This window comes from Diceros bicornis, chromosome 6 (assembly GCF_020826845.1).
Source record: "Diceros bicornis minor isolate mBicDic1 chromosome 6, mDicBic1.mat.cur, whole genome shotgun sequence".
In the NCBI taxonomy this organism is placed as follows: Eukaryota; Metazoa; Chordata; class Mammalia; order Perissodactyla; family Rhinocerotidae; genus Diceros; species Diceros bicornis.
The window spans coordinates 85923845-85944162 of record NC_080745.1 but is presented as its reverse complement, the minus strand read 5'-3'; the positions used below and the strand labels follow the sequence as shown (position 1 = coordinate 85944162).

The window sequence follows — 20318 nt, the reverse complement described above, 5'->3', positions numbered from 1 at the left end:
AGGGTAACACTGTGAAGCAGAGGCACACATATCACTAGATAAGATCTGTACAATGAAGATGTGCTCAGAGGAGCTGACCTCTCTACTGAGGAGCTGCTTATTCTGCTTTAAAAAAAAAAGGTCCTCTGCTAAAATTTTCTTTAGCATCAAGAATTTAAACTTGGTCTGCATTATAAGACCTCTTCTCTGGAAACAAACTGGCTTACACGAGAGATAAGCTATCAGCTTGATCAACAAGTGTTATATCTATCTTGCAGGAAGATTACATTATTTCCCTGCTTCGTGTGCAGGTATAACAAACAATTCTGCTTCATCAAAGTAGCAAAAGTCTCCAGTCAAGTTTGTCCTTTATTTTTTCATTCTCCATAGAATACTGATTTTATAACACTGAATACAGTCTGATACGTACCATTACAACAAAACTTGCACTTTATGAAAGATCAGTGAAAATATATCAGCAAGGATACAACCGGTACATTTACTAAAATACGTCATAATCACAAAACCAAATGATCACACATAATAACTTTCACATTTGACACACCAGCTCTACACCCTGGGAGAGCGAGTGCTTTTGGCAGGTGATTAATATATGTAAACAATGACACTGATCAATCTTAACATTTCTGAAATATTAATTATTTATCAATTAAACCTAAAATAAATCAATAAGAGTATTAAAATATATCAAGGATAAAATCCCAAATTTGTTGAACAGAGACCAATGTTCAACAGTAGGAAGAGCACTGAATTGGGAGCCACTACATTTGGATCCTTGTCTTTTCTGTCCCTGGATGGATGACCTCGGGCAAGTATTCTGGGCTACGAATCCTTCACTTTTAAAATGAGAGTTAGCTGGATGGTTCTCTAAGGTCTTTCTAGGTTTAACTTTCCATAATTCTAAAATCTTTGACACGTTCATTTTCGTGTTGTAAAATGAAATTTCTAACAATACTAACTTAGCAGTTGGGTAGAGTCCTGCTCTGCCCACCAAATACGGGTGAGCGGTTCCTTGGTGCTTGTGTTCAAGTCTTACCTTCTGAGCCCCATGACAGCCCAAGCCCCAAATTAGCAAACAATAATGATAGGCTTTAGGAGGTGAACAAGATCATCCTCCACTAAATACAAACTCAAGATAGATAGTTTTTAAGACTCCAAAGTCACGGTTATCAAGAAAAGCTATAAGGGAAGAACTACAGGGAAAACCCACAATATCCTCTTTGGTAAATGGTAAAATAACACAATGATTCACCAATAGAAGAAGGTAGGTAGATATATTAACTATAATACCTAATTTTCAACTGTTCTTTGTGAACGTGCACAAAAAATATACACAGAATTAGAACCGTATCAAGACCAAATATAAATTCAAGGCCCAGACGTACACAGGAGCCTCTCTAATGCTGCTCATTTGAACCCGAGGTTTATTGTAGTTTCACGTGTTTATAATTCTACAGGAGGAAGTTGGGATTCTTTTTACGAATGTTGGCTCCATTACCTATAAAGTCTACCTCTTTCACGGAATCACAGAAATTAAAGATGTTCAAGCCCCCTTTTAGGGCATTTCATCTATCCTCTACTTTCCTTATCAGACCACTGTCTTTCTGTTCTGAAAGACTAAATGAGTCGGTTTCCATCATCTCCCTATGTGAAAGTCAGATAGACTTTATCTCTTGATCCAGGGTCTAAATTTGTCCTCATTTCTTCCTAACATTTTAGTGTAATTCCTATCTCAATTGTACTTACATGACTCTGAATATTTACCTATGATTTGCATTACAGAAATTAATCCAATTCACTAAACATGAATGTGCAAAGCAAAGTTACTTTGAAAATGTCAAGTTTTCTTAAATAAACATTATCCTTTCATTTAAGTATTAAAGGGATTCCTATTCAACAGTAGTGATTATTTTAAGCAACTGTATGAGCCTTGAAATGTTTTTCAACATCTCTGACCCATGCCACGTAAGGGGACTCAGGATCTGTACCTTAGAGTGGTCTCTTTTCCTGACTGAGAATCACCAATACTGAAGAAATCACATCACCAGCTATATGTTTTGTCAAGCTTTGCCTTTCTATAATTTGTATAGTTAAGACAATATATTCATTTTTGCCTTCTGAGATATAAAATTATTTTTCTCATTACTCAATATGCTTTTTCAAACTCTAGAGCCACCTTCTATCCCTCATTCCTTACAAGATTTTGATGTCCTTCTTTATTGGGGCAAGAAATTTCTCGTGAGAATCACTGAACCAAAACATAATTTCTGAATGACTATTCATGATAAAGACCAATAACTAAGTTTGAGGAAACAGTATTCAATTTAAATATAGAAAGAAATTGTATCGTTGAAAAATAGTGCATGATAGGATGAATATTACAATATTGAATACATTCTGATTATTAAACCAAATTATTTAAACTTTACACTTGAAAACTAATGCAGACTTGTTTCTAAAATGATCTGCTAAAACCATCATGAAATGCATCTTTTAAACAGGACAATTATAGTAACAAATTATATTGCTTTACTTTGTCAAAATAATGTTTTCTTCAGGGCCGGCCCGGTGGCACAGCAGTTAAGTGCGCGCACTCCGCTGCGGTGGCCCGGGGTTCAGATCCTGGGCGCGCACCGACATACCACTTGTCAAGCCCTGCTGTGGCAGCGTTCCATATAAAGCAGAGGAAGATGGGCACGGATGTTAGCCCAGGGCCAATCTTCCTCAGCAAAAAGAGGAGGATTGGCGACAGATGTTAGCTCAGGACTAATCTTTCTCACTAAAAAAAACCCACAATGTTTTCTTCAATTATTTGACCTACAGAGTTATACTTTATTTTTCACCCATTCTTAGGTATTTAGAACCAGCATTTTAAGATTTTTCTAAATAAATTTTTTTCAGTTTCTACCTAGTTTAGCAACTTAGAATTGAATCTATCTATTCCATAGAATTGCCACCTATAGCAAAGGTTCCTCTGACTGATGCCACAAAATAAAGATTTAATAGGAATATAAAATAGCCATGTCTGTAACACTTCCAATGTCTTTATTTTTCCAAATGCTGATAGAGTGAAACTTCTGTACACCCTGAAGCTAGAATGATAATACTTATAGAACTTTAAAAATAGTTTTGTAGAAAATAGGGATGCATTTCTTCCCAAATTTTAAAAACGATTTCCCGCGTATAAGTTAAGCAGACTGGAAAGTGAAACAGAAAGGTCTACCCCAAGATCCATGACTAAGGGCTTGGATCCCCCAAAGGCACATAGTTTAAGATTCTACACCAGCAGCATCAGGGAGGGGTTCCATTCCTGTGGATGTCAGTATTCTGGATCGATGCACTTGGCAATGGTGTTCAGCTGAATATTTGAAGCTCCTTCATATATTGAACCTTAAACAAAAGGGAGCAAAAGAAACAATAAGGAACGGATCCATAGTTAAGTGTCTGTACAAGAAATAGCTCTACAAACATCACCTCTGCATTTGCTACAAAATTGTTACTGGTAACCTCATTCAACGGCCGCTGAATATGGTACTATTTAACAAAGTGATTTTGCCTTACAGATGATATTTTCCACTTGGAAACTGGATTCTGATGCCAGAATCCGTGTTAAACAGTTGAAGTTTTTCGTTCCTAAACTATTAATGCAGATGCCTGGACTGTTATTCAGGAACAGGTAACTTTCAGTAATGCTCTGTTTCCATCTTCCTATCTGGTAGTGGAGCATCGGAATGCTCAGACTTCATGAGGCACTTAGCTTCTGAAATCAGAAGCTTACTTAAGCTTCAAAGACAACATTAAACTAATGAAAATATTAACATTTTTAGTAAAAGAAAAATTAAGACAGCAGATTTTGTTGTGGTTTTACTAAAAGGCCTGTTGAGGCATTTAAAAAGGCAATTTAATATTTTTAAAAATATAAACCCATTTTTTTTGAAGCAAGACATGGGGAAAAACACCCAGGCACAGTAAAGAAGAGAGCCAATACACATAAAATTGCTTTTGCCAAGGTACCAGTAATACAAAATCAAACAACTACAACAGCCCACACACCTACAGAGGCGAATAAAAGAAAACAAAATAAAATGTAAAAAATCTATTTACCAATCTTTGCATCTCGGAAGTACTTTTCCACAGGATAATCTTTGGTGTAGCCTACTCCTCCCATCCACTCCATGCATTTACTAGTTGTTAGTCCTGCAATCTACCAAAAATCAGCAACAAATCACAAGCTGATACCATGTAACTTTTGCATTATAAGGAACACTCCTGTGGAATATTTTTAGTAATACTGGATTCACTGTTATTGGTAAATGGAGATTAAAGTTATTTCATAAACTAGTATTGTCTCTTTGGTCCCATTTTTTATACCGTTTATGTAAAATATCTTATTAATTCACAAAATTCCTATTTTCTTAAGAAAATTACATATTGTTCAGACACATACACTTGCTGACAGGCATCATTTATTCAGCAAATATTTATCAAGGGCCTTCTTCATATCGCACACTCTGCCAGCCACTGGGTATACAATGGCAGAGGGTGGCCAATCACTGCCGTTTTGGTCCTGGTGCTCATTTGGAGAGACACACATTTAAAGCAAAAATTACAGAAACTGATAAACTGTTTGGGGCAAAAGAAGACTTGCTAAGAAAGCTAACATGATTTAGATGGGGAAGTATGTGAGGAAATTACAGCTTAGCTGAGATCTACAGGACGAGTTAGGGGACATTTCAAGTTGAGGAACTCATGGAAAGGCTCCAAGGGAAAAACAGGTGTATCAGCCTCAAGGACCTGGGAGAGGGCCAATGGGTTGGGGTCAGGGCGAGCTGTGAAGAGAGGAGAGGCAGGTGGGCCTCATACGAGGGCGAGCAGTTTGAATATTGTAATGGCCCCCCAAAGATGTCCACATGCGAATCCCCAGAAACTGCAACTATGTTTGTTACCCTACATGGCAACAGGGATTTGCAGATGTGATTAAGTTGAGGACTCTGAGACGGGGGGCTTATCCTGCATTCTCTGGGTGGGCCCAATGTAATCACAAGGATCCTTACAAGGGAAAGAGGGAGGTTAACAGGGCGAGAGTTAGAGATTTGAACATGCTACACTGTTGGGTCTGAAGACAGAGGAAGGGGCTACAAGTCAAGGAATGCAAGTAGCCTCTAAAAGCTGGAAACAGCAAGGAAATGGATTTTCCCCCAGAGCCTCCAGGAAGGCAGCTCTGCTGACACCTTGATTTTATCCCATTATACTCATTTCAAACCGCTGACCTCCAGAACTCTGAGATAATAAAATTATATTTTTAGGCCACTAAATTTTTGGTAATTTGTTAAAAGCAGCAATAGGAAATGAATACAAATATTGTTCCATTTGTTTTGAGAAGCCACTGAAGGGTTTAAAGCTGGAGACTGACATGGCCTCATGGGCATTTTGAAAAAGGAGACTGGATTGGAGGAAGCAACAGGGACCTTTGCAGAGGTCAGAAGGTGACTGCAGTAGTTTGGTCAAGAAATGATACAGCTGGGTCTAGAGAGGTGGCAGTGGAAAGAGAGAGAAATACACAAAATCAAGAAATATTTAGGGGGTATAATCCTCAGGAACATGATGGATTCAGTGTGGGGGATGAGGGACAGGAGGGTGTCAAGGTGACCTCAGGTTTCTGACTGGTGTAATGGGGGGGGTAGGTGAAGGGGAAATTGGGTCTAATAGCCTGGAACTCAGAAGGGAGGTTGAGTTAGGAGATTAAATTTTAGGGCTGAAGAGGTTAAATGAATATTTGAAGCCACGGAATGAATAAGACATACTGCCGAGGCTGGGAAATAGCAGCCCAGTGATTTGGCTAAGTTCTCCAGCCAAGGTCTAATGTGTTAAATACAGAATGCGTATGTATGAAGAAAGCACTGAAAACATGGGCAATCTCTCCTTGGTGTTTTTATTTCATGTCATCTCCCCTGGCCTTCTCCTTGCTCAAACCTGAAAGCATGCATATGACGCCATCATTCAGATGAGGCTCATCCATTTATTTATTTATGACATATTATGATTTATGATGGGTGTTCTACCTGAATTGGGTGACTCGGTCTCCAGTTAAGATCCTGTGAAAACATCGAGACCTCACATAATTAAAGCACTTTCCTATGGAAGCTTTACATTTTTGCTTTTCTGTTGTAGGAAATGGAAAGTCCATGTTATTTTACTTGAAAAACAAACAAATGCTCAACCAACATTCCTAAGTGCAACGGTTAATAAATACACATCTGAAAAAAAAATGAAGGTTGAATTACTTTTTCTTTTTTTTTACCTCTGATGCATAGTATTTGGCCATAGATGCTTCTTTTATGAATGGCCTTCCAGCTTCTACAAACCTGGCAGCGTTGTATGTCAGTAACCTCGTGGCCTCCAGCTGGGTGGCCACTTGAGCCACTTGGTGTTGGAGCCCCTGTAACATTCAGGCCCAAGTTAGAGAATGATGATCTCCGAAAACACAGCTTTTCCTCAAAGTCCTGCCTGGATATGGAACACTACTGACTCAAAATATACCCCAAATGGGCTGGCCTGGTGGCATAGGGGTTAAGTTCATGCGCTCTGCTTCGGCAGCCTGGGGTTTGCAGGTTTGGATCCTGGGAGTGGACCTATGCACCGCTTATCAAGCCATGCCGTGGCGGTGTCCCAAATATAAAGCAGAGGAAGATGGGCAGAGATGTTAGCCCAGGGCCGACCTTCCTCAGCAAAAAGAGGAGGATTGGCAACAGATGTTAGCTCAGGGACAATCTTCCTCACATACACATAAATATATATATATATACCCCAAAGGAAACTCACATTCATTTTGTAAAAATACTTTAAAATCTGCAATCTAAAACGAAATATGACACTACATGTACTGTTTCTTAGAAAAATTTCAAAGTTCATGCAATTCTTTATATCTTCAAGATTTAAAAAATAAACTATCACAAAATTAGGTTTGAAAATTTGACTGTTATATTTAATAATTATTTTCAACCCTTTTTAGGACCAAAATTCAGCTTAAACTAAATCCCAGCAAAGCAAAAATTTAAATATATTTTTTTACTTGCTTGAAGTAACAAAATTTTGATTCTGCATATAGCCTCAAGGCATTAAAAGATGTTAGCTGCAAAGTAATGAAGGAATATTTGAAGCACCAATTTTCTCTAAGTAACTTTATTGAAGTAACTGCACTGCAGTATTCATGAACACGTACCAGTTTCTTTAGGGCTATAGGAAACAGAAGAATAACTTAAAAAAGAAAACACCCTAAAGAAATCACTACCACTCTGAAATTTTAGAGGGTGATTAGGCACACAGTAAATGTCAGTCAAAGAGAGAAATGAGTACACTAGTGAGAACATGAATATTAATAGTTTACAGTTATAAACAATTTCCTGGAAATATGGGCATAGATTATTACAAACTGAAATGTTTCTCATGCTTCACATACCCATCTGCCCAGACATGTACTGAGCACCTATGGTATGCCAGGCAGTGTGCTGAGCAATAGAGACAATGACAGCAACTGACTGACACTGAACGTTACAGTCAGAGTTCCTTGTGCTTATGACTTATCTAGCCCAGCAGGGAGAACAGATGGTTAAATAATGATGATATTGTGTGATGATTCCTAAGTCAGGAAACCTCAAGGCAATTACTCAATAATCCTAGGGATGGCCTTTCCTAAGCAAAAAAGAGGGATAAGCTGGAGAAAAACAATACTGCTCACAAATACCCGACAGATTCTTCTCCTCCTTCTATAATATTTGATATGCACAAAAAAGACTATGTTATACGTACATAGGTTATGCAGCATAATAAAAAATTGAACACCCACTAACCTATGTGTAGAGCAAATATTTTCTTCCTTATGATTTGTCTTTTTACTTTGTAGCATCTTTTGAGGAAAAGAAATTTGGTAGCCAAATTCACCATTCTCATTATCTTTTATAATCAGTCCTTTTGGTGTCTTGCTTACAAAACATTTTCCTACCATGAGATCAAAAAGACATTCTCCTATGTTTTCTCCTAAAACTTAAAATTTTGCTTTTTATGTTACATCTTTAATACATCTGAAATCTATTTTCTGTGTATGGTGTGAGGTAGGGATCCAGCTTCATTTTTTTCCACAAGGAAAGAATAGTCCCACTCAGTGATCTGCAATGCCATCTCTACCATATAAACTTTCCATACATGCAGGGATCTATTTCTGACCTTTCTGTTTTGTGCCATTAGTCAATTTGTCTATTTATATGCCAATACACTATTCTAGAAATTGTTTATGGCTCGTTAGGTGGAATGCAGAGATTCTAATTATTTTTGAAAAGTACATTCGTTCAATTAAACTGATGGTTGCCATCAACTTGTCTACTCTAATGACCATATTAGGCACCATGAGAGACAGAAAAGCGAGCTTGGCATGTCTCCTGCCCTACAAGAACCCACCATCACGAATACTGGTTTCTTAACTACATTGTGAACACAGGGCCTGGCATGGAGAACATGCTCAATAAATCTGTGCTGAATAAACAACCAAAAGAAATAAGGATGAAGAGGCCTGGTCCCTACCCTCAAGGAGCTTATAGTCTAGAGGAGAGAAAGATACGAATGATGGCAGGCAAAGCAAAAAACAAACCACTATAATGAGATTAAAGCAGTTAGAAAAAAACTCTACTAACTTTTATCAAAGCTTCACAGAGATATATAAAATTAATAATGTTGCTTTTTAAGAGCAAATTTCTAAAAGTTTTAATTACCCTTACTAGGCATCTTTAGAAATATATCATGATTATACCTATTAGTACACCTGACCCCTTCTCCCTCCCTCTCCAACCCCATATACATGGAAATACTGTTTCCTGTGTACAAAGATCAAAAGACCCCATCAAAACTGCCTTCACATTCTGTCCCTTTCCTTGCAATTTATGTGGTGGCTGGCTCTGAGAAAGTACTCTAGTATGACATGAAAATTAGACCCGAAGCCAAGACAAAAAACCTGTAATTTTGACACCTTACTAGCTTTAGCGTTACGACCTTGAGAACTTGCTTTCCATGTGCCTCAGTTTCCCACATACATGATGGCAATGATGGTATGGGCTGTGGTGGGCCCTGGCCAGGCCTGCCATGCTCAGTCTTTCTAGGCCTTGAACTGACTGTGCACACCCACAGCCTAGAATCTCTACATACGTGCAACTGGGGTGTGCTTGTGTGATGCCTAGACGTTATTACAGAGCCGGAAGACAATGCTGCATGACAGAGCTGGTAATGTAATAAGAAACTGTATTTGGAGCCTAGAGCTGCTTAAAGGGAGGTTTTGCAAACATGTAAAGTAATTCTGGATTTTTAAGTAATGTGTTTGAGTAAGCTTGGTAAGCCACCACTCCAGGCTTCCCCCAACCTGGCAAGATCTCAAAGTGGACAGGAAGAATGCATATTGCCACCAACAAATCCCGATTGCCTGGGGAGCCCTGAGAAGCCATGTCATTGGACCAGGCCAGTATTTCCCAAGATGCTTGACTGAGAGCATCTCATTCGCACTTATTGCAGCAAGCTGTGCCTTCTATAAGACGGATGTGTCAAAGTGCAGTCTTCTGAGGAGTGCCACAGGGCTCTGGCCTGATTCTGAACAAGTGCTACATTTCCTGAGCACCTGTTAGACTCGGGCAATGTGTTCTACATATCTACCTGACTCAAAATCACCCTAGAGGGGAGGTCAGTATTATCTTCATTTTATAGACGAGGCACCTGGGACTTAGAGAGGGGAGGTAACTTGTCCAAGGGCTAAAGCTAGTGAGACAAGAACCAGGATTTGAACCCAGGAAGTCTGACTGCAGACCCCATGCCCTGGAACTTACAAAGTGGTGAGGAGACAGCTCCCAAGTGCTCACCACGATATCCCCAGTCGTGCCATAGCTGGGCCTCCAGGACTACTGCTCTGCCCTTGGAGAAGGTCCAGGCATTCACAAATACATGCCCTGCCTCCCCTACATCTCTCCTATCGAAATCCCCCGAGGAATTTATAACACAGCTCTTCATTCACAGGAAGATGGGAGAGTCCAGTACAGTAGAAACATGCCAATAATTCTATACCTGAAAATCAAATATTCTTTTGCCAAATTGTACCCTTTCTTTAATATATGGAATAGTGAAGTCAAAACATCCTTGAGCCAGTCCCAGCATCTGTTAAAAAAAAAGATCAGAATTTCTTATTTTGTTATAAGTTTATGCATTATTTTAATCATTTAAGTTATAAATTCCTTTTACAGGCAGACTGAATCCTTGGGGTAGGGGAAGAACTAGAGATACTGAGGTGGTGAGGTGTATGTTAATAACCTTCACCCACTGCATTTGCAGAACATAACTTCCAGCAATTGGGAGACAATGTGAGAGATGTCATATGAATATGAGGATATTGAATTCCAGCATAGAAGTAAATCTCCTGGCACAGCTGTGTTCACACAAGCAGAATACTTTTCAGGAAACTTCTCCCTTAAGCTCTGAGTCTCCAGGCATAAAATGAACCTCAGAAAATTTTGCTCAAAACTGGCCTGAAAGACTGTAAAGTAGCTCCCTCTAGTCCTAGAAGTCAAATGCAGAAGGTCACTTCTTAACCTTCTATCTTCCTGTCCATTCTGTATATAATCAGGATTAATAAGAGCTTTGGTGGAAAGGGCATTAGAATATAAAAGAGCAGTGTTTCTCAACCCTGGCTGCATATTAGAACCACTTGAGGGAACCTGATAAAAAAAAAATACTGATGTGGATGTCTACCAACCGAATCCAAAGCTTGTGAGTGGAGAGGGATGAGTATGGCCTGAACATCAGCATTTTAAAAATTCCTTAGATGATTTAACACAGAGCTAGAGTTGAGAACAACTGATAGAGACAGCATCTGGTAAAAACATTAATTTACACACTTGAAGAACAAATCAGGACGTGGTGACAATTTTAGCTGAACTGTCTCATTGCTAACCAATCTCCATAGCTATTGAACAATTCAAGCTTAAAAATGGTTTCTAAATTTCAACATTAGGTAGCCATTAAATCACTATCTAATTATGTCAAACTATGTAGGTTTTAGAAAAAGGAAAAAAAAATCAATAGTTAAAGCTCTAGGGGGAAATGCTCACAAACGTATCAATATTTCATTAGTGTTCATTCACATTTTCCTTTAGCCTTTTATTTTGAACTTTCTGGAGAATAGAATATTATGCTAAAAATTAGAAGACAAAAAACAAAAACAAAAAACCAAATTAAAGTGAGACAGCAACTCATTGCACTTTTGGCTTTGAGATAAGATGATGACATTATACCCTTATAACTAAAGTTATACTATAAAGTTTATACTAAAGTTTGTTGATAATATCCTATATTGACATGAAAATTGAAATGATCAGTGGTCAATCAAAATAGGCTTTTCCATCTTGATAAAATGTTTTCACTATAAATACTAAAAAACTAAATTCTCTTTGACTGCAGAGTTTTGAGGATGGATGTCTTCAGTTCATTGTTATATGTGCCTCTTTCTCTAAAAGGCATCCATAGCATTAACCAAGAAATAATAACTACCTGACCTTAACTTTTAATTAGGTTATAAGATAACTTGGAGTAATAGACTAAAGCCCAGGCTGTGTATTTTACTGCCAGAACATCTATATTATTTATATGTCTGGGAACAAGGAGATCCAGTACTATAGTTTTTAATGCCCTTTCTGATGAAATTGCATCACAGAAAAACTTTAAAAAGAACAGATAAGCCAATTCTCTTTAGTAACATATTATCTAGCTTTGTGGGAAACATGGGTTAAGTTTTTATCTAAGAATATTTTGTTAGCAAATTAACAGTGTAAAAAAACTAGAGGAATACCACAACATTTAAGTACTCCAACAGCTAATATACATGTAACACCTTCAAAATCCAAAAGCCGTAAGTTTTTGAATTTTGGATACTCACTGATTAAAAATAAATAAACATATTCTATAAAAATGACATAATTTATAATAAAACCAAAGACTTTATTCATTTTGTTAATCTAGAAAATAACTGATTATCACTTAATAGAAAAAAGTAATATGCACCAAAAGGGCAAATTTGGTAAAAAATTGAATAGTTCTCATCTTATACCTCTATTTAATTGTGGTTATTTTATTTCAAGTGCCACACACACAAAATTGACTGATTTTCATATGCAAAACACTAAGCAATAAACCTTTCATTATCTATAGATTAGAGGCTTTTATTACGCAGTAGATTATTATTTACTCTTAATTTAAAACATTTCTTCCAGAATGAATTTCATGCTTTGAAAGGTTGATTTTTTAAAAAATGCCATATTTAATTTACAATATATTTTAGAAGTTATTGATTCAGGTACTGGATAATACTTTAATGTTCTCAAAGGAGAACATCACCACGAAGCCATTGTTTGGGTCTCAGGATATTATATAATTGACCAAAGTGAAACTTGAAGGAAATCACAGTCAGAAGCCATTCTTTCACCTCATGGAAGGGAAGGGAGCCATCTCGTGGTCACAGGCTTCCAAATACTGGTTTTAGGGCATTTTTTCTTTCCACATTTCACTTGACCCACACCGTGGAAGAGTTAAGTTAAATTGGTAAAATTTGACTAACCTGTGCAGCAATTCCTATTCTGCCTTTATTAAGGACTCCTATGGCATACTTATAGCCGTGTCCAATTTGTCCCAGGACATTGGCTTCTGGAACCTGAAAAGAAATGTGTGCAGTTATTTCTCAATTTAATTTGACATAATTCATTCTGATAATATATTTTCAAATGCACATATATTTCCAATTTGTGTGATATTACTGTAGCACAGTATTTATTAAACTGCAAGGAAATTATCAGCTACGTCTCTTTATTTTGTGTGTGTGTGTGAGGAAGATCAGCCCTAAGCTAACATCTGATGCCAATCCTCCTCTTTTTTCTGAGGGAGACTGGCCCTGAGCTAACATCCGTGCCCATCTTCCTCTACTTTATATGGGACGCCGCCACAGCATGGCTCGACAAGCAGGCTTTGGTGCGCGCCTGGGATCCGAACTGGCAAACCCAGGCCGCCACAGTGGAGCGCGCACACTTAACTGCTTGAGCCACCAGGCCGGCCCCATCAGCTACGTCTCTGTCTCCCTCTAAACTGTTTCCCACACAGCTCTTGGAGAGACAGGACTCAAGTCCACGCTGTTCACTACTGCATTCTGTGTGCTATAGTACAAGATAACATATTAGGAATGACAGAAAATATGTAAGTACTTGCTAAAGTAAGGGTAGTAAACCTTTCTTCTGTTGAGGCAATTATTCCCATAAAAATCAAGTGAGGGGTGTGTGTTCACACGCATGTGTGTACAAGAGCGAGGAGGAGAAAGGAGAGAAGAAATAGACTAAAATGTTTATTCATGATTGAAAACAAATCTAGACTAGGAACAATAAGAAATACACTTAGCTCTATAATATGAGCAGTTAGGAGAGAGAGGAGGCAGAATGGAGAAAGAAAAGGAAAGTAGAAGAAGAAAGACAGTTGGGATGAAGTATGAGGCTCAAATGACACCTGTGAAGACCCTCCATGAGTAAAAAGATCAAGTTCTACCCTGAGAGGGAGAAAGTCCATCCTAACCTGTTCTATCTCTGTAAACTTCTAAAGCAAAAGTATTTTGGCAATCTTCTCTATCTCATTTTCAACAGACACAACACTAAACTGTGGGGCACTGTCTGGTTGTTTTCCACTCTCACTGAGCAATATCCCCATCTTGTGGCCCTTGGTGTACAGACACCACACTTCCTTTTCTGAAGCCATGTTTGGTTCACAAGTGTCAAGTTTTCTAAGTATAAACGGGATTAATTCTTGGCACTGGCCCTTGAGGCCAGCTGCTGGGCAGAAAGGTTTCCACTCTTGGCCTAAACGCTTGGGAAAAGTACACTTAGTCATTACCCAACCTAAGAATATTGTTCAAGAGTCTTACAAAATACTCTCGTACACATGCTTAATATCTCGACACTTTTTTTGCATATCTATAGTTCCATGCAAAGCTTATTTCACATTGGTCTTTTACTGGAAATTCTAAGATACCCACCTTGACGTTTCCAAATGTTAACGGACAGGTGGAGGAAGCTCTGATTCCCAATTTGTTTTCTGCTTTCCCTATATGAAGGCCTTCAGTATCACGATCCACTAAGAAGCAGGTAATTCCTTTATAGCCCTAAAAAGAAGATTTAAAACGCTATTACCACTTGGACTGATAAGATCTTCTGTTTCCAAAGAGTTGAAAGTAAACAGAAAACTAAAAATGGACTTGAGCAATAAATATGAAAGGCCTCACAATGGCAACATGTGCATTACCAAACGAAAAGGATTGAAGGGCATTAGATTCAAACTCAAGAACTTCACCATTTCTATTACTTTCTCAGAAATCATTACGATTATTAAAATTACTAAGTTACACTAAAGTATTATATGATCATGAGAACATCTTTTAAATTTAAATTTATTAAATAAAGTTTTAAATTTTAATTCAATTACATGTTACATTAGAGAAAACAGAAAAGATAAAATGTATTTATTTTGCTTGTATGTCTATCTTCCAACTCAATAAGATATTCTTAAAAATAAACTGTATTAAATAGATACTTAAATTATTCATTATTAAAAAAAATTTAAAATTCTAAAAAATCAGATATTATCTTCCTATATAATACATTAGGAGATAATTAATGAGTCCTCCATGTAATAATTACATCAACAATATTTATTTTAGAAGATTAGTAAATAAGAAGATGAAAAGATGTCAGTTGTATAACATTTTCAGTACTGATGAGAATGAAGAATTTTAAGACTAAGTCCTAAAAAGTAAATGGAAGTAGGAAAAGATTTAAAGAAAAAAGATGAGGGAGGAAAAGGGAAAGATTTTGTTTTCAAACTTACCAGGGTAGAGTCAACATTTGCCATCACCAGGAAGAGCCCTGCGTACTCGGCACTGGTAACCCACATCTTTGACCCATTGATGACGTAATAATCTCCCTTTTTATCAGCTCTGGTCTTTAAACTAAAGGAATCGCTACCTGCTTCAGCCTCTGAAAGGCAGAAACTTCCTATCTACACATGGAAGGAAAAAAATTCCAAATTAATAACTGTATTTATACTCTGTATAACAAAAACTTATGGCAAAATAAACATTTATAAATCAAATGTTCAGCTACTTTTAAAAGCCTGTACTTTTCAAAATAGTAATGGTATTCTGATAGTATTATTTTCCAATATATACTCTATTATTTGTCTGAGATTTAAAGACAAGCACACACATCTGATGTTATGTTAAATTGGTTTTAATGATTGCGGTAAAAGACATCTCAATGTAAATGAAACCACCATCAAAGGTATTAGAAAATATAATTGGGACAAAAAAATAATTTATTGTCTTATGATTATTCTCTAAATTTCCAAGTGGCAAATGAGAGGCAGAGTGTATTTTTCTAGCAGAATTAATTTATTGAGCAATGCTTGATGAATTAATGGTGCTGCATTGTAGTCCTGGATAGTGAAGTCAACACTGCAGCTACTCTTCTCCTGAAAATGTCCTAACTCTAGAAAAGATCAGATCAACAACTCATCTCAACTCACTTTTTCTGTAGCCAGCTTGGTCAAGTAGGTAGCCTTTTGCTCTTCTGTTCCATGTTTCATAATCAGCGGGTTAACTACCGTGTTCTGGAGGTCACATAACAAAGCCACAGATGCATCAACTTTGGCTAATTCCTCTACCACCAGGACAGAGGAAAAAAACGAAGCTCCTGTTCCTCCGTAGCTGGTGTCAATTTCAACACCCATCAACTAAAAGAAAAACAAGGAAACAGATTAAGAAAGCTATTTTTATATGGGAAAATTTCTTACAAGAACAAGTTCAAAAATAAATTGCAACCATATAAGTTCTTAATTTTAAAATTTTGTATGTATATTTTAATTTCGTATGGCTATTTCGCTGTTATAGTAACAAAAAAAATCTATAACAAACTACATATATTTGAAAAGGATGAAATTATATGCTAGAATCATTTGTTTCTGTTTGAGACCTAAAAAACAAAAATAAGAGAGGTAAAATGCTTTGAAGGATAACAGAATAGAATAATGAGAAAATATCTTAAATAATATAAATATATCTCTGATAACCTTTATTGCTAAGAACTGTTGCTGCCTGCTTAAAAACTAAGTGGTGTTTTGGTTTGGTCTCTCAACATGGCCCCCTTTAATACTGATTTCAATGTAATAAGGAAACTGAAGAAAGCAACCTTGTCCACGGTGGGAAGATCTACAGTTTCATTTGGCATAATCTCTTCTAGCCAGGCTCCTCCACCTTGACTCTTTCAGCCAAGATATTAATTAAACAACCACTCCTCGTGGGCCATTTTAGCAAATCCAGATGATTAGCAGACACCATTTGGTAGTGTTTCCTACTAGACAAGGCCCAGATGCCTGGTAGACACAACCAAATGCTGGCCAAGGCCTTCCAGTGACTGTCTGACCGTTCAGTAACTATGCCTAAGTCTGGAACAGGAAACTTCCACAGTCCTCCATTTGTGTTTATTTGTTTTTGGTGAGGAAGATTGGCCCTGAGCTAACATCTGTTGCCAATCTTCCTCTTTTTGCTGAGGAACATTGTCCCTAAGCTAACATCCGTGCCAATCTTCCTCCATATTGTATGTGGGACACTGCCACAGCATGGCTTAATGAGTGGTGTAGGTCCACGCCTGGGAAATGGGCCCGCGAACCCGGGCCGCCAAAGTGGAGCCTGCCAAACTTAACCACTGTGCCACCGGGCTGGCCCCGCAGTCCTCCGCTTCTCGGTGTCCTCATTTCAGGAAGAGAACGTGTGTACATGTGATTCAAGACCCAGAGCTGTTAACAGATGAAAGGATAACCCTTCTTTCTACTCTCTCCACACACTTCCAGAATCACACCACGCTGTCATCTGGGTGCAGCTCTTATGTTTTAAGATGACAGGAAACTTTGCTGCTATGAAGGTAGAATCGCAAAGGTGCAGGATTGAAATGGCTAGAGAACCAGCAACGATGCTCTATGAGGAAGAACTGAAGGATGCCTGAAGACTGAGGAGGGCATAGTCCCTGTCTGATGATATCTTGAACAGCTGTCAGAGACACTGCATCTCTAAAAAAGTCACCAATTTCTCCTACATTGGAAATACTGTTTTTGTGGGCTACTACAGCAGGTGACCACAGAACTGAGACAGCAGGAGTCAGGAGTCAGGTGAGGCCGAAAACAGCCGGTGCAGGAAAATAGCTGTGCAACCAACCAGACCCTCCAGGGGATGCTGCATCTAAGCAAGAGCAGGTTGCGGGGTAGCAGGCAGACAACTAATTGCTGCAACGACCCCATCTGTAAGAACTACACCCTCAGGAGAGTGATGCCCAAACTGTGGAACCCTAGACTTCCCGGAGAAGCCTAGAGGTTGTGCTAACAATGAGGATGAAACCTGGCTGAGAAACAGACTGAGATGCTGTCTGACGCACTGTGGCTGCAGATATGATTCCATGTTCCCAAGAGTTTCACTGCTAAGAGAAAGTTGGAAAAATCACTACCATACGTGGTATAAAAAAGCTGGTCTTGGGGCGGCCGGTGGCGCAAGTGGTTAAGTGCGCGCGCTCCACTGCAGCGGCCTGGGGTTCACCGGTTCAGATCCCGGGTAAGCACTGACGCACTGCTTGTCAAGCCAGGCTGTGGCGGTGTCCCATATAAAGTAGAGGAAGATGGGCACGGATGTTAGCCCAGGGCCAGTCTTTCTCAGCAAAAAGAGGAGGATTGGCAGATGTTAGCTCAGGGCCGATCCTCCTCACAAAAAAAAAAAAGAAGAAAAGCTGGTCTCCTTAAAATGGGTAGAAAATAAAACTAGTTAGGTGGAAAGGGCTATTTTTCAAAAAGGATAACAGTTAAGATGTAAGCCAATGGCTCTGAATAGGAGCTATTAGTTCTGGGATATCCTCAGTATTCAAAATAAAACATAAGGATCACGTTACACCTATGGAGAAGGCAGAGACGAAGAGTAAGCGCAGTGACTTTGAAAATGTTCTCCTCGGAGCCCTCCTCCCCCTCCACCCACAGCCAGAGGAGTTCTACTCTTATCTGTTATACAGATTGTGCTTCCGATAAAGGCCTGTGTGACTCGAAAAGTTGGAAATCGGCTGCCCTGGTTAATGTGGAATTCAGGTATCGCCTCTGCTCTAAGTTCCCCACGTCCACAGGGAGGATTCTGGAGGAATACATGCTCTACTATGACGTTTCACTGACTGAGGTACTGTTTCTTAACCTCGGCACTATCAAGCTGGGTAAGTGGTGGCGTGGCAGGCTGTCCTGCGCACTGAAGCATGTTTAGCAGCACTGCTGGCCTCTATCCCACTAGGTGCCAGTAGCACCCCAAAGTTATGACAACCAAAAAGGTCTCCTGGAGGACAAAATAGCCCTTGGTCGAGTACCACTGGTCTAAAGAAGTTACTCTTGTTTCTAACCTTTTACTTAAAAAGCACAGTATTTCTAATTTAGAATGATAATTTAAAAAAATCTTTAACTAGTATCTCAATGTAGAAGAGAACACAGATAATTTTGACTAGGAAGTGAAGAGTTCATTATGGTATCACACAGTTCCTAAATTTAAAAGTAAGCATACATTTTAACACTGTAAGGTATTTATAAAAATTTGAAATTGGAAGAATTATGAATTATATACCCCTTGTTGAAATAATCCTTGTATTACTGATTTTTCCATTTTTGCATTTTCATCCATTGTTGAAACCAAAGGAGCAATTTGTTCCTCGGCAAATTTTTTAACTGTAGGAAAAAAAAATACTCATAAGTCTTTATTTTCAAAAAAATTTTTTAAATTAATGTAAAAAAATCCCATTCACAAACTTAGATGAACATATCCCCTAATCATGTCATATGTCACATAATTTCATATTGTAGACCCAACTCAAGACCAGAGGAAAATGAGGTAAAATTGAGAAGTTTACTCACCTGTGCTCTTTATCATCGTCTCCTGATCCGTGAATATTTGCAGGGGGGCGCAGGGGAGTCCATTATTTGTTATATTGAGTAGAGCTTCTGACTGGGAAGATTTTGGGATGCAAGGAGGCGTTTTCCAAGAAGACAGGCAAGTCAGGAAGTTTCTTCTTAGCTATAGGAAGAGTCCGCATTGAACAGGGAACACACACACAAAAGTATGTGAACATCAGTTTCTTTGGGAAAAACTTTATAACCCATTCTTCTATCTTGTATCACCAAAAGGGAGCTTAACCTGGCACATTTTAAAATTCACTGTCTTGTGAAAAAAAACACAAATTGGTTTGTTAATATGTATCTCCTTTATCCGGCAATGAGCTGTTCAAAAGAAACAAATTTCCCAGATAATTAACTTTTACCTTCAAGGAAACAGAACTTTCTAGATGGAACTCATTCTTAAAACTTCGCATTTCACTGACTTTTCGGGTAGGGAAACCTGAAGACAGCACTATGACAGACCAGCGTAAAGCTCACTCTCTCCCGGGGCAGGAATACGTGAGGGCACAGGGACAACTGAGGGGGCAACCGTGCTTTTCTGGTTTCTGTGGCTAGTTTTGCTTTTTCAGTTTCGCATCAGTAAGAGACAGTGCGGCACAGGGTTAAGAAAACAGGCTCTGGAGTCTGAAAGAACTAGTCTCTAACTCTAGCATTTGATATTTACTAACTATGTGATCTCGGGCAAGTGATTTTTAACCTCTCAGTTAAAACCAGTCTTAGTCTCCTTCCCTGTAAAAAGTGGATAACAACCTCTTGGAGTTTTGTGAGGATTAATGCGACAATCTACATAAGGGTTTATGTAGTATCTACCATACAGTAAGAGATCAATAAAGGGTACTATTTCTACTACAACTCCTAAGAAGACAGCAGTGGAGGTCACAGCAGAAGTCATGGAAACATAGTCAAACTGCGGCCTCGCTTTTCTTCCATTAGTGTGTCTCCCTGTCGCAGTGTCCCAAACCCTTCAACTTGCTGATTCCACTCAGCACTGGATTTGTTATAATTTTGTTGAAAAAAAGAGACTATCCAATTTTAAATGCTTGTTATATCTTTCCAATTTATTTTGTTAAACTCTAGTACAGGGGAAACAAATAAGGAATTAGTCTTTTCCCAAATCTAAAAACATGCTAAGTTAAAGAGGCCAGCCACAAGATCACATATTATACGATACTATTTACATGAAATTTCCAGAATAGGCAAATCCATAGAGACAGAAAGTAGAGCAGTGGTGGCCTGCA

The 20318-nt window shown here is 38.4% G+C and overlaps 1 protein-coding gene across 3 annotated transcripts in view; it reads right to left on the bottom strand.

The window, feature by feature from the left end:
* Nucleotides 1-309: 309 nt before the first annotated feature.
* The window catches only part of ACADSB (acyl-CoA dehydrogenase short/branched chain), a 49800-nt gene continuing 29791 nt past the window's right edge, over nucleotides 310-20318 (bottom strand). For 2 of the 3 annotated variants that reach the window (XM_058544194.1, XM_058544196.1), the window contains exons 2-11: nucleotides 19039-19198; nucleotides 18752-18852; nucleotides 15640-15846; nucleotides 14944-15114; nucleotides 14096-14221; nucleotides 12641-12733; nucleotides 10099-10188; nucleotides 6302-6439; nucleotides 4105-4204; nucleotides 310-3390 (exon numbers count right to left, since the gene is read on the bottom strand). In XM_058544194.1, coding sequence (XP_058400177.1) covers nucleotides 3320-3390; nucleotides 4105-4204; nucleotides 6302-6439; nucleotides 10099-10188; nucleotides 12641-12733; nucleotides 14096-14221; nucleotides 14944-15114; nucleotides 15640-15846; nucleotides 18752-18852; nucleotides 19039-19198 — 1257 coding nt within the window. In that variant the 3' untranslated portion in view covers nucleotides 310-3319. Of the gene's footprint in view, nucleotides 3391-4104; nucleotides 4205-6029; nucleotides 6096-6301; nucleotides 6440-10098; nucleotides 10189-12640; nucleotides 12734-14095; nucleotides 14222-14943; nucleotides 15115-15639; nucleotides 15847-18751; nucleotides 18853-19038; nucleotides 19199-20318 lie in introns of those variants that run through there. The other variant, XM_058544195.1, reaches the window with a different exon arrangement.